Source organism: Peromyscus leucopus, chromosome 8b (assembly GCF_004664715.2).
Source record: "Peromyscus leucopus breed LL Stock chromosome 8b, UCI_PerLeu_2.1, whole genome shotgun sequence".
Classification (NCBI taxonomy): domain Eukaryota; kingdom Metazoa; phylum Chordata; class Mammalia; order Rodentia; family Cricetidae; genus Peromyscus; species Peromyscus leucopus.
Window position 1 is genome coordinate 75,583,725 of NC_051086.1, and position 13,426 is coordinate 75,597,150.

A 13,426-nucleotide genomic window follows, 5' to 3' on the forward strand; every position below is an offset into this window, starting at 1 on the left:
ACTCCTTTCCCTCAAGATAGCCCGAGTTGTGTGTCTTGCTTGTCTTGAAAAACAATGAAAATAGCTAGTTGGCTAATAAGTAAAGGAAGAGTTACTTCACTTCAGTTAAAAATAATTATTTGCTGAGGCTCAGAGATGGCTCAGTGGTTAAGAGAGTTGGTTGCTCTTCTAGAGAACCCAAGTTCAATTCCCAGCACCCACATGGTGGCTCAAAACCTGTTGTCACTCCATTTGCAGAGGTTCTGATGCCCCCTTTAGGCCTCCACAGGCACCATGCATGCACTTGGTACACAGACACACAATCAGCCAACCACCATACATATATCATAGTTTTTAAAATAATTAAATAATTAATTAATTATTAATATTAAAAATTAATAATTAATTTTCTAAATATTACAGGGGAAAGTAGAAAGTAAGGGAACTCTGATCCTTAGATACCATGGGAATTTTTTCCACATTAACATGATAAAAACTATTTTGGGATAGGAGAGATACTGCTGGCTTTATAGGAATCTATCAGGTATAACTCAGTAAAATGTGTTCACCTACAGGCAAAAAAATGAAATCATGTACCCACATCAGATGACATTACATGTACTTGTTTTGTGTATGACTTAGAGCATGTGTGCTTCAAGGTTAGGGGCCAGAAATGACTAATATCATACTAAGTGTTACATATGAGAAAGATCTGAGTCAAACAGCAAAAGATGTGAAACATTAAGTAGATGTTGCTGACATATGAAGCTGTGGACCTACAGACTAGACAGTGGGTTAACATCTGATGTGATGAATGGCTCTAATCCTGACATCATTTGCAGTCTGGGCCTTGTTTCCAGCATTCTACACAGTAAGGATGGTGTTAAAAATCTACTGTAAAGAGGTGGGTTGGTTATTCTGGTTATTCTTAATATTTTATGTAGCATTAGTAAAATTTTATCTACATTACATTCAACTTTCATAGGAAAAATTAAGTCTGATGATTTCTCAGATGCTCAATTATTTATGCTATCTAGACTCAAAATAGTGTTTTTCAATCCTGGATTTTTCAGTGTTAAGCTAGCTTTTTTGTTTTTGAAACAGAATTTAGAAGAAAATGAACGTTTCCCTGAGCCCTTCAATCATTATCTCTCTGCTTTGCTCCAGAGGGAGGGAGAACTTTGTTTATGAGGTGATGTCTATTTTTCAGACACTAAATATTTGGTTCCCAGCTCATGTGGGGCAGTTTTTCTGGTTTATCCATCCAAACAGTCAGGCTTTCTAGGAAGAGACTGGCATGTTTCAAAAATTTCTGGGAATAAATGCAGAACAGATATCAGTTTTTTTAAATATCAAAAGCTAAACAAAATCAAATCAAACCCCACTCTTGAGTAGTGACTATCTCTGCTATTGTTCAGGTAATCCACCAATTTTTTCTTTCCCTCCCTTCATTCCTCCTTCTCTCCCCCTCTTTTGAAACAGGTTCTTGCTACAATGAGTTCACGCTGGTCTAGAACTCACTGTGTATCCCAGGTTGGCCTTAAAGTAGTGTCTCCTGCCTCTGCCTCCAAAATTCTGGGAGATACCTGTAGATATGTAACCCCACAGCTGGTTCTAGATAATTTTTTTCTGTCTTGATTGTTATAGAACTTGTCCTTGGCTTCTGAGTGATGATAACTGGAAGAAAGACTAATATGTGCTGTATACAGGGTTAGGGACTCACACTCACATCCAATGCCAAATGGTCAGCCCTGAAAACATACATACAAGTAACATTACACAGACTGAGAAGGTTGTAGTTATGTATTTATAAATACATGCTTATACATGTGAAAATATGTTATATATGACACACATCTATGTAACAGTAAGGAATGAAAATGAGGCCATGGATTTGAAAGAGAGCAACTAGAGGCAAATGGGAGGGTTTGGGGAAGGGAAGGGAAGGGAAAGGGAAAGGGGAAATGATGTAATTATAACCTCAAAAAATAAGACAAGGGGTTTGTTAAAATGGGTGATGGACACGCTTCTCTCCTCTGTTTCCCTTGGCTAATGTAGAAGAATGATAAGAGAGCTGAGGTGCAAGTAGAGTGGCTGAATAACACAATTTGTTGGCTATTTCCTTTTAAAGATTTATTTTTGTTATTAATGGGTGCATAAATCGCATGTATATCTGTGAATCATGTGTATGCCTGGTCCCTGAGGAGGCCAGAAGGCTTCGGAACCCCCTGGAATGCGAGTTACATAAAGTTATGAGCAGCTATGTTCAGGGAATAGAGCCTGGTCCCCCTAGAAGAGCATCTGGTACTATTAACCACTGAAGCATCTTTCCAACCTGATTTGTTGCCTTTTTTTTTTTTTTGGTTTTTCGAGACAGGGTTTCTCTGTGTAGCTTTGCACCTCTCCTGGAACTCACTTGGTAGCCCAGGCTGGCCTCAAACTCACAGAGATCCACCTGCCTCTGCCTCCCGAGTGCTGGAATTAAAGGTGTGCATCACCACTTGTTGCCTGTTTTTAAAGGTTATTTAATTTACAAAGTTTCACTTGTGGGATCGTATATGCAGAAATCTAAAGTGGTGTGTTGTGATGGTTATGCAAATCATGATATACATTCTATTCATTCCAAAAATTCCTCTGCCTACAGAGTAAATATTGTGACATAATATTTCCCATATTACCTTAAAGAAATTATGCTTAGTTTCTGGATAACTTGAATTTCCCCCCACTCAATATTGTCTCCCAAATAATGTAATTATTGATCTTTATATGTTTAGTTACAATGTTCTGTGAAATAAAAGAACTCATTCCTTTATGCTACACAAAGGAGAAGGTATTTTTTCCTTGGTCATGTGTATTTATGAACAGAAGAGGAGGAAGAAGTTTAAGAGAGTGGGAGAAAGATAAAGAGAAAGCAAGAGGATATCAGAGATCAGAAAAATGGATGTGAACAAGTATGAGAAATAGAATAATAACAGGGGGAAATATGAGATGTATAGAGGGAATAAAGGAAGAAGAAACAGAGAGGAGAAGCAAGAAAGACTGATTGCTCACCAGAGGGGTGCGATGAGAATTAGATACATTTATAAACCATGAAGCCAACAGCCAGGTGTTTCCTTGGGAGACTTGTCTAATGACTGCATTGATTTCCTGGATGATATTAAGAGGTAAACACCACAAAGAGCTGCCAAGACAGTGAGCAGCAATCCTCAGCCCAGAACTAGGGATGGCAATGGTACCCATCACAGAGCAACTCTGAACAGAGTCTATATTTTGGCTCAAAACGCAGCAGCTGAGGTTTCCCTGTTCAGCACATCTTCCATTACTGCATTGTTACACGGAAATTTCAATTCTGAAAGCACTGCTCCAAAAACAAACACAATTTCCTTGGCCTCATTTATTTATCTTTAATCTAAATCTTTTCTTGGGCAACATGCCTTTTGCCCTGAATTGTCCACTCTAGCCAACCCAAAGGAAATTATGCTCAAGGAGAAGGTTCTGCATTGAAAACTCTGAGAAGTAATTTTATAGAAATTGAAAGAAAGCAATGCAAATTTCCTCCAAACCCAAACTAGTGCTAAGAATTTTCCTTAAGGAAGGGGTAAAATCCTCATTATATCCTTATTCCGGGGTTAGCCTATATTTCATGTTCCCTGTCTAACCACTATAGAGCAAACAGAATTCCAGGTGGGAAGGATGAACTCAAAGTACTCATCTGAATCCAATGTATTCTACAATCTCAAGTGGCCCTTTGTGCTTGTCAGAACTCTTATTTTCTGTGGTCTCAGTGTAACAGAAGGCCATTGAATTTTCACACAGCTCTTCTTCCTGTTGTTAGAAATATATAACGAGGGGGAAACTTCACCATTCATGCTCATGGAGTTTCATCGTCTAGGGTTGGGAGACACTAGTGAGGTGTCTCTGAATTCTTCATTTGTTATCCTAAGAGCTTGGCACATCTGTTACCAATTCTAACATGAGCATTAGTGTCTTTGACAGAAATTCAGATGTGAGCTAAGTTGTGTTTTTCACTAACACCAATGATAGCACCTCTGATACCATATAACAGTTGTATAGGGTGCTTTCAGTTACTTACATCTGATAGCTTACATTCTAGCCTGTGTAATGTATTTTTTCTTGTAAAGGGTGGGTGTTGGTATGATATGTGAAGCCAAGAGAAGGCAGAGTTCTCATATGTGGCCAATAGGCGGCAATATGAAATTCAAACCCAGGTCTTATAATTTATCTATGGACATCTATTCTCCCCCTACCCCACCCTCGATGGGGACCTATGTGAGGTGTCACTGCTTCTAATTCCTCTAACTGCAGCTTTAGAAGTCTTCCTCATTTTCTAGAAGCCTCCATTCGTTCTAGACATTATTCACTACAAGGTTGATTTTATGAATCATTTCTCCCTTCATTCTCTTCCTTGACTCTAAGTCCCCCTCTCCCATCTCTTACGTGTCATTCAGAAGCGTTATTTCTGTCAAAACTCCCCATGCAGTCTATTTCACATCTTCCACTCCCAGCAGTTCCTTTATGTGCTACCACCGTTTGCAACTGCATTACTGTAATTTCTTTTTAAGTGCTGCCCAATCCCCTAGTGTCATCTTCCACGAAGCAATGAGAGCATGTCTCCATTTTAAGTATGATGGTTAAAATTCTGCCCTTTGAAGTTTTCATATCCACATCTGACTGAAAGCATAGTATTTTCTGATACACGGACTACCATACCTTCTAGGATCATATTCCCACACTGTCTACTTCATATCACTCACCTTTTCCTTGTTGCTTAAAGTTAGATTTCAGTAAGTAGACATCTTATTGCTTTCTTCAGAGAAAAGACATTATCAGTATGTCAAAACCACAAAATACAAATGAGTAAGAAGTGAATGTACTTATTCAACAGGGCTGGTGCTAAAGAGCTATTCTACATCATAAATATACATAAAACCATATACATATAATTTATATATAATAATAATTTCATAGTTCCTTTAGTATCTGTTTCACTATTATCTCAAATAGTTTTAAAAATAAATTACTCCCACATAGCTCCTGTGTATCTATATTTTCTCTCCAAATATACATAAACAATTCTTGGAGGACTGGAAATGCCTTACACAATAAAGGTTTCAGGATACAGTGATGTACACCATTGATAGCAATAATTATTTATGGTCAGCTCAATTGGGCTATGAACTTCATGGGGAAATTTAAAAATTGGGGAGTGATGAAGATTTCACCTAGAAATGCAATTCACATTCCATATGTTTTCAACTTACTCAGCACCTCCTAACAATGACAATGCATGAAGTTTAGTTTTAGTGACAGATTCTGCTGATGACATTGTTCCCATTCATCATGGATGCTGCCCACATTTTTTTCCACTTTGAATCAGAACAACACTTGAATAATTCCACATCAACCTTTTCAGTGGTAATCAACAATAATACAGCGATCAGTCTCAGGGATCTAAAATGAAAATATGAAAGCCTATTTATCCCAAGAAGCTTCTAATCCAAGGACGGGTGTACTCTAGCTGATAAAGCACATCCTAAAGGAAATATCAGTGAAGAATTTAAGCCAAATGAAGAAGGATTTCATCATTGTCAAAGATCAAGGGAGTTTCATGGGGGAGGTGGCACTGAAGTCGCAGGGAGTGGATATTAAAAAGGCAGGATATAAAGTCCCGAGTCATGTCAAGTGAAGGGTAAATTGTTGCCAAAGCACTGATTCCAGTGACATACACTCAGAGGAAAATATAAGTACTATAGCCTCATCCCCTCACTTGGTATAAGAGATACACAGGAAACGTCTTTAGAAAGGAGACATGCTGCTGAGTTGCAGCTGCTGCAAATATCTTACTTAAATGTTTGTTGTTCGCTTGGTTTGTGTGTGTGTGTGTGTGTGTGCTATTGTTGTGTAACAGTTTCCTTGGAGATTGAAACATTCCATCCCAGGGGAATGCTCCTTAAGCAGGTAGGTAAACAATTCAAAAGAGCTTCAGGAAGTACCGGAAACTGACCAGATTCACTAGACCCCTCCCTGCCAGAGTAAGCAATAAAAGCTGAGAGTCTCACAGAAGATCAGAAGCAAGCAGAAGACTCTCACATGGTGGGCTGAAAACTCTCAACAACCTTGAGCCAAAATGAATCTTTCCTCCTTTAAATCGTGTAAGTACAGTGGTTACAATGATGCAAAATTAAATGCTGTATTTATACAAAGTGGATTTGATGACTTGAAAAATCTGTCAGCCACTTTTGAAAATCAGGAGTTGATGGGTAACTTTATATAGAATGGATTTATTAGTTCAAAACTAGTTTAAGGGGACCTTGTTAAAATAATTTATTAATTTTCTTCTTTGACAATTTCATACACATGCTCATTATGTATTCTGGTCACTGTCACTCTCATCAGTGTCCCTTCCTCCTTACAGGCCCCGTCTCATACTCATGTCTTTATATCTGGCTTGTGATCCCCTGAGTTTAACCAGAGCCATTTGTGTGACCCTGGGTTTTGAACTAGCTGCTGGAACCTGATATTTCTTATACCCATAGACAATCAGGAATTACTTTGCTTTCATCTTAAAAAAACAAAAACAAACTTACATATCAGAAATAAAGAGGCAGGTTGAAAAGTACTACCTTCTAAGAAAAGAAAACCATTGCTTAAGAAGTACCATAGAATAAGCAACTCAAAAGGTAAAGGAAATTTCTACGTAATAGAAAGTATTCTCAGTAACTGGGGTGGTAGCTCAGGAAGTCGAATGCTTACTGAACAAACAAAAGGAACCTAAATTCTGTCTCCAGACTACATAAAAAACAAACAAACAAACAAAAAACCAAGTGGACTGATGCATGCTTGTAATCCAGTACTGGGGAGATAGACAGACACAGGTGGATCTATGAGGCCTGTTGGCCAGCCAGCCTACTTGGCCAGCTCCAGACCAGTGAGGGAGTCTGTCTTATAAAATAGCACCGAAGATTGTCCTCTGGCCCGAACAAGCATATGTACACTGCAAACCTGTACACACACGTGTATGCACATACATGAACATGTACACACATGTATTAACATGCATAAGTAAAATTTCTCTATTATATTCAAGTTACAGAACATTTTGATTCTCATCTGATCATTATTATTCCTGGTTGTTCTTATCTTGGAGATCGTTTCAGCTCTTGCCTATACTAATAAAATCCCTTATCCCATCATCCAAGCTCTGTGCCAGGTCAGATATATTAAAACAAACACAAAAAGACAAGTCAGGGCCTTGGCAGAGCTGCTTCATGGTTTTGTGAGAAAAGACACATTTAAATGCCCAAGGGAATAATGTTCACAGATAAAAATGTGACATGAAACACACTTACTGGGGTGTATTTAACCTACTGACATCCAACTGATCTCAGGTTTGAAAATGTGGCACCTTCCCCAAATTCTACAAAACATCCCATCTAACAGAGTGATTTTCAAGCCCTTTGAGCTGAACATTTCTTTAAGGTAGAAATCTAAAATCAGAGCAGTGTTCTGAATCCTTCCTTCCAAAACAAGTCATTAAACACCACCTTTCTAAAGCTTGAAACATGGTTTAGCTATTGTCTGTCAAGTTCAGGCATTTCATCTCCTGCCACTGTCTATATTTTATTCTCTGCCTTATATAAATGTAAAGGGCACCACCAGCCAGTTCTTAGCTCGTCAAACCCCTGACAACACAAATCATGCCAGATATAAATATTTTCATTGTCACAGCAAATGTTTCCAAAATCACAAACTCTGATGCCTTTGCAAATTGATTTGGAACAGGTACAATGTACTGAATGAAAAAAATAAAAGAAAAAAACTGCTTCCTGAAAAAACAAACAAACAAACAAACAAAAGGCCCAAATCCACAGTAATATTCTAGTATACGAGAAACAGATTTCTTCTTTCCCAATACATTTGAAGGAAATGGCCTTTTTTTTCTTTATATCAACACTTTCTTTTAAGATGACTCAACAAAAGATGGAATATGAGTTGATTCTGTATCAGTTTGCCATTTTTCCCATTCTGCTCCCAATGCATACTTTACCTAAAGACCCTTTGAGTATGTTCTGCAACATGTCCTACCTTTAAAAATAGTATTTTAATTAGCATACAAAATAATGGGTTTCATTATGACATGTTCATGTATGCAAATCATTGTTACTTGATCATGCTTATCTTTTTATTAACCTCTCTTTACTCCTCTCATCCACCCCACTGACCCCTTCCTTTCCCAAATATCTCCCCATACATGTGTACAACTTCTAGATTCTATAGACAATAATAGCAGGAGAGAAAATACACAGTGTTTTTCTTTTCTTCCCCGACCCCCCCCCCATATTCCCTTCTTATACATTATTGTACAACAAAGGCATAGCCAACATTAGACTCTGCACATTTTGCTTCATATCAAGGATGAGCCAAAGGTGTCTACTTCAGTTTTGTGGTTGGAGTCTCTGCTAGAGCAACAAGGCAAGAGAAGGAAATACACAGGACATAAATAAGTCAAAGTATCGTTATTTGCATATGATATGGTCTTCTCCTTAAAAGGCTCCACCAGAAAACTCTTAGGTCTGATGAACACTTTCAGCAAAGTCAGGACACAAAAATCAGAAGCTTTTTTTGTAGGCCAATAATGAACAAGCTGAGAAAGAAATCAGGAAAACAGTCTCACTTGCTATAAATAAACCGATCAAATATCTGAATGAACGTAACCCAGGAGGAGAAAGAGCTATACGATGAAAACCCTGAGCATTCCACAACACTTAGGAAAATGTCCACTTCCTTCAGCAGCCTTAGGAGTTGGTGTCTGCTCCCATCACCATCTTCTGCCCCGCCCACAAGCACCTGGCTTTCATGTGGGCTCCAGCTTTGCTGGCTTCCTTCCAGGTGGTTTATTATGAAACCCAGGCATCAAACCTCATTCAGTCTTATGTGTTTTTGTTTATGTTACTGTTTGCCTGGGATGCAAGTATGCCCCCTGTCATCCTCTCCAACAAAGAAAAGATAATTCAATGTTTACTTAAACTGAAACTTTCACTTCTAAATGCTGACCAGGAAAGTGACATGTTTGTGACTTTAGACGAGTAGTTTATGTACAGCAAGTTATGTGTATATGTGAGCTATATCAAGTTTATTTTAGAATTCATAAAAATGAAATTGCCAGTGGAATAATTAGAATGGTTTTGCTTTTCTATAAGATAAATGAACTTTCTACAAAAAAACCCCCATGATTTCCAAATAATTTTAAAAAGAGCAGCCAAATACTGCACAGCTAAATAGTCTCAATCTCACATGCAATGACTTGATTTTTTTTTCTACTTGGAAACATTATGCATATTTATGTGTATATGTGTGATGTGTGTGTGTGTGTGTGCGCACACGCACACACGCACGCATGCACATACATGTGTGCATCTATTTGTACAAATGTGCTTACCTGACTATGTGAATGTGGAGGTCAGAACTTTCACATTGCACTCTATTTTTTGAGACAAGGTCTCTCACTGAACCTGTAGCTGGCCATTTTGGTTAAACCGGCTGGTTAACCAGCCTGTGATTTGCCTGGCCTCACCTCCCATGCATTGGAGTTGTAGGTACTGTAAGCACTTCCCCAACTAAAGGTATCACTCCAGCCCCCCTTCAATGCTTCTTAAAACCTGGCTTGTGACCTGAGTTAAAGCTGCTAATAAGTTTTTGGTGAGTCATCGAGAGAGAGAGAGAGAGAGAGAGAGAGAGAGAGAGAGAGAGAGAGAGAGAGAGAGAGAGAGAGAGAATGAGTAACAAACTGCAGAGGGGGAAGAGTGGACAGTCCAGCTCTGGAGAAGGATCTGCCAGGAATAACAAATATCTGTAATTTCAGCCCTAGCTTTTTTGCACACAAGTGGCTTTTCATTTCTCTTGAATTCACAACAACAAAATCACCTTCAAACACAATTCTCTATGCATGTGCATTTCCTCCCAATTCTAACATCCTAGCCAACAGTAAAAGGCAGTGAAATAGAAAGAAGTCAGCAAGAGAAATACTGGATTCTAGCAGTGAGCAGCCCCCAAAGGCATTATGCCCTTCACAAATTAAGGATGCACTCCTGGCAGGAGGAGAGGGCAAGACTGAGTCTAGTGTAAGAATCACAAAGCTCAGCTCAGCATTTCTGGGCAGAAGGGAGGATTCTTAGCCAGCAAGATGCCCCTAGGAAGATTAATTATTGATTTTCTTATAAATCATCTCAGGTGATTGCTGTTTGTTTTCCCTCCCAGGATAAGAAACGTCTGATTTTACTCTTGTTAAAATAAATTCCTTCTACTTCAGTGCAGTTAAATGAAGATCAAGAGAAGAAGTCTCAGAGGAAGGATTTTCCAACATGGTAGGCAGGGGAGTCAACTGTGTGCTGACCTTCATGGGGTACCAAGGGTCAGGACTTTAAGCAACTTCCTGGGGTCCTGCAGTTGTGAGACACATGGATTTTATGAAGGAGGAAAAGCACTATTTGGACACAGTTATATAGTTGTTAGGAATGCTCTTGAGGTCTGTGATTATTGCTAGGTGTCACTCATCACAGAGACCAAGATTCAGAAGACTAGCTTTGACAATGAGCATCACCCATCATCATGAAAGCAACATAGTGGCTTACCTTTCTGCCTCCAGTGTTGATGCGCAGAGGTGTCAGAAAGGGATCGAAGATCATGTGACTGGTCTCTATGTTGACTGGCGACTGCCGTTTTCCCACAGAGCAAAGATTCCAAGCTGAGTTCACCAATCCCCAGAAAGAAGGAACTAGGAGTAAAAATGAAATTGTAGGATTAGGCTGGGTGGAAAAGAGGAAAAAAGAATATATTAAAAGGAAACATAAGTTACAAGGTGGTAAACAAAGAATGACAAGTAATAGTCTGACTCAAGGAGATCTCAAGGTGTTGTCATGGCATTTTCCCAGGCCTCAATCTTGGTCAATTTCTTCAATATTGTCTTCACAATCTCTGAAGGTCAAATTTTCTTACTTCATGCACATCCTGCAGCCTCTTTATTGCATCTGTGCTTTGGTACTAACATTGTCTTTTAAGTCATATCCTCTTTGCAACATGTTCAAAGTACAGCAAGTATTTAACAACTCCAGAGTGGATGCTCTGTTCCTCTCCTAGGTGGAAATGATGTGAGAATCAGTGGTGTCCAATCTTGAAGGTATCTGAAGCTTTTCAAGGTAAGTGTCATTTGACATATACAAGGTGTTTTTTGGTGAGTTGTCAAGACCAAACTGAGGGAATGGTTTATTTTTATGACCCTCCCAATCAAAACTAGACAGGAGCTTAGCAACTTGACGATATCTTTGTTTGGTTCAACTTGTGTCATTAACCTAATGTTCCAGCAACTGAAGAATGTGATCATTTGAGAGACAGGAAGAAAAAAAAATCGCATCGAGTGCTGAGTGCAGATATCCAAAGGAAAACTGTCAGCTCACTTTCAGTGTTCCAGTAATGCACCTATTAGTATATATATATATATTACAGAATTTCCAGTCTTGTTTTCTTGTATTTAACAATTAGTAGAGTAATAGGAAGAGTTAACAGTCACAGTTTATGTTCATGAAGAAACTATACCTTTAGCATTTACTATCTCATCAGTATTTCCATTGAAATGCAGAAGCCATGTATCCCCCATTTTTCAATGTGAGTGTTTAGTCATTCATCCACTGATCAACCCACAACAACTATATGTAGTGAGCTCCCACCTTGGTGTTCTACCCTGGGTTAGGTTGAATCTCAAAGAAAGAATAAAAGGGTAAGAATAATGAGAACCAAAAGTTTAGACTAATTGGAAGGTGCTGTGATACTATTGATGAAGGGCATTCAGCTCAGCCTTGGAGGAGTTGAACCAGATAGTGGTTATTGATGGACATTGCAATCATGTCATAATCCTCTTACATGCAACTGCCATCTCAGAAACTCAAGTGGAATGCAGATGTTAACTTACAGCAGCCATCTTGCCTGCTCATATCATAATGGCTAAAAACCAAAGTCAGAAAGGAGTCTAGGAAACACTTGCCAAACAGTTGTATAATTCTGAAGAACTGTGATTGATGGGATCTTTATTCCAATGCAAACCCCAAATTCGGTGACCTTATTAATTCAAGCCAACACTGGGCAGTAGCAGGTACTCAGACAAATACTTTAGCACCAGCATGCAGTGGGATTCATATCTAATTTGGCTTAATCCATTCCAATGAGCCTCTGATGGCTCTGCTCCCTTTAGGTTAAGGAGTTTGAATTGGCTTCCTCAACATGAGCAATTGTCAATATGGCAGCAATGGCCAGAGGGAGAAAGAGAAGAAAGAGAAGGAAGAAGAGCAAGAGTAGAAACAAAGAAACTTACTCATGGACTTGTGCTTCCTTGATGCCCCATTTCTTAATGTGTAAACTGTGTTATCACTGAAAATTGCTCCACAAGTTTACAAGATACCACATCCTAGCAAAACTATAATATCTGATGAAGTTTTTGCATTAAAAATGTACTTTTCATCCACAATGTTCCCAGAACCATAGGTGTAGGGGTTTTGTCGTCTGGGGCTGAGCACCTCACCATCAGTTTTTTATACACTATGATCCACTGTGGCAGCTGTGGCTTTTTGTAATGGTTTACATCTGCTGCAAAGGGAAGCTTCGTTGATGAGGTATGAAAACTACTTCTCTGTGGGTGTAAGGATAAGTATTTAGAATGAAGTTAGGGATGGCCTTGGTTAAGTAAAATGGCAGTAGTAGATGGTTCTCTGGGATCTGTGATAGGATCTCACTCACCCTGGATAGTTAGCTAGGTTTCCATTACTGGGCATGATTCTGCTCCTGTGGGACGGGCCTTATATTCAATTAGACAGCTGTTGGTTACTGCAAAGATATGAGTGCCACTGTTGCTCTTTTAGGAACGTCTTGCCTGCTGGTCATGGCTGTAGTTCATAGGGGTCACATTTGGGTAGGAGCTATTGATTGCTTCTCTCCTTTGACAGCTTGTATAGCACCTTTGCATACTACGAGAGAGAGTCCTCAGGGAAGAGGTTTCTACGTTACTTCCGGCTCAGATCCTCTGGGTCTGTGTCCATGGTGTCTTCTGAAACATGGACTTACCTCCAACTTCTGAGAGGCAGCTAGGGGCAGCAGCAATAACTAATATTGTTTTGGGAGGCTCTTGGAATTCCCTGACCAACAATTTCAAAGGAAATTTCTCATGGCTGGCAGTGGATATCTGCAAGAGAGTCTACCGCTTTTAGGCATTATCTCCTCAATTAGCACAACTTCATACACACACACACACACACACACACACACACACACACACACACGAGAGAGAGAGAGAGAGAGAGAGAGAGAGAGGGGGGGGAGGGAGAGAGAGAATGCATATATGTGTGTATATTACATGCCATTTTAAATAAACATAAAACAA

General features: G+C 39.1%; 1 protein-coding gene across 2 annotated transcripts in view; it reads right to left on the bottom strand.

The window, feature by feature from the left end:
* Ca10 (carbonic anhydrase 10) overlaps positions 1 to 13,426 on the bottom strand; it is a 517,658-nt gene that overhangs the window by 288,748 nt on the left and 215,484 nt on the right. For both annotated transcript variants that reach the window (XM_028868886.2, XM_028868885.2), the window contains exon 4: positions 10,632 to 10,774. In XM_028868886.2, coding sequence (XP_028724719.1) covers positions 10,632 to 10,774 — 143 coding nt within the window. The remainder of the gene's footprint in view (positions 1 to 10,631; positions 10,775 to 13,426) is intronic.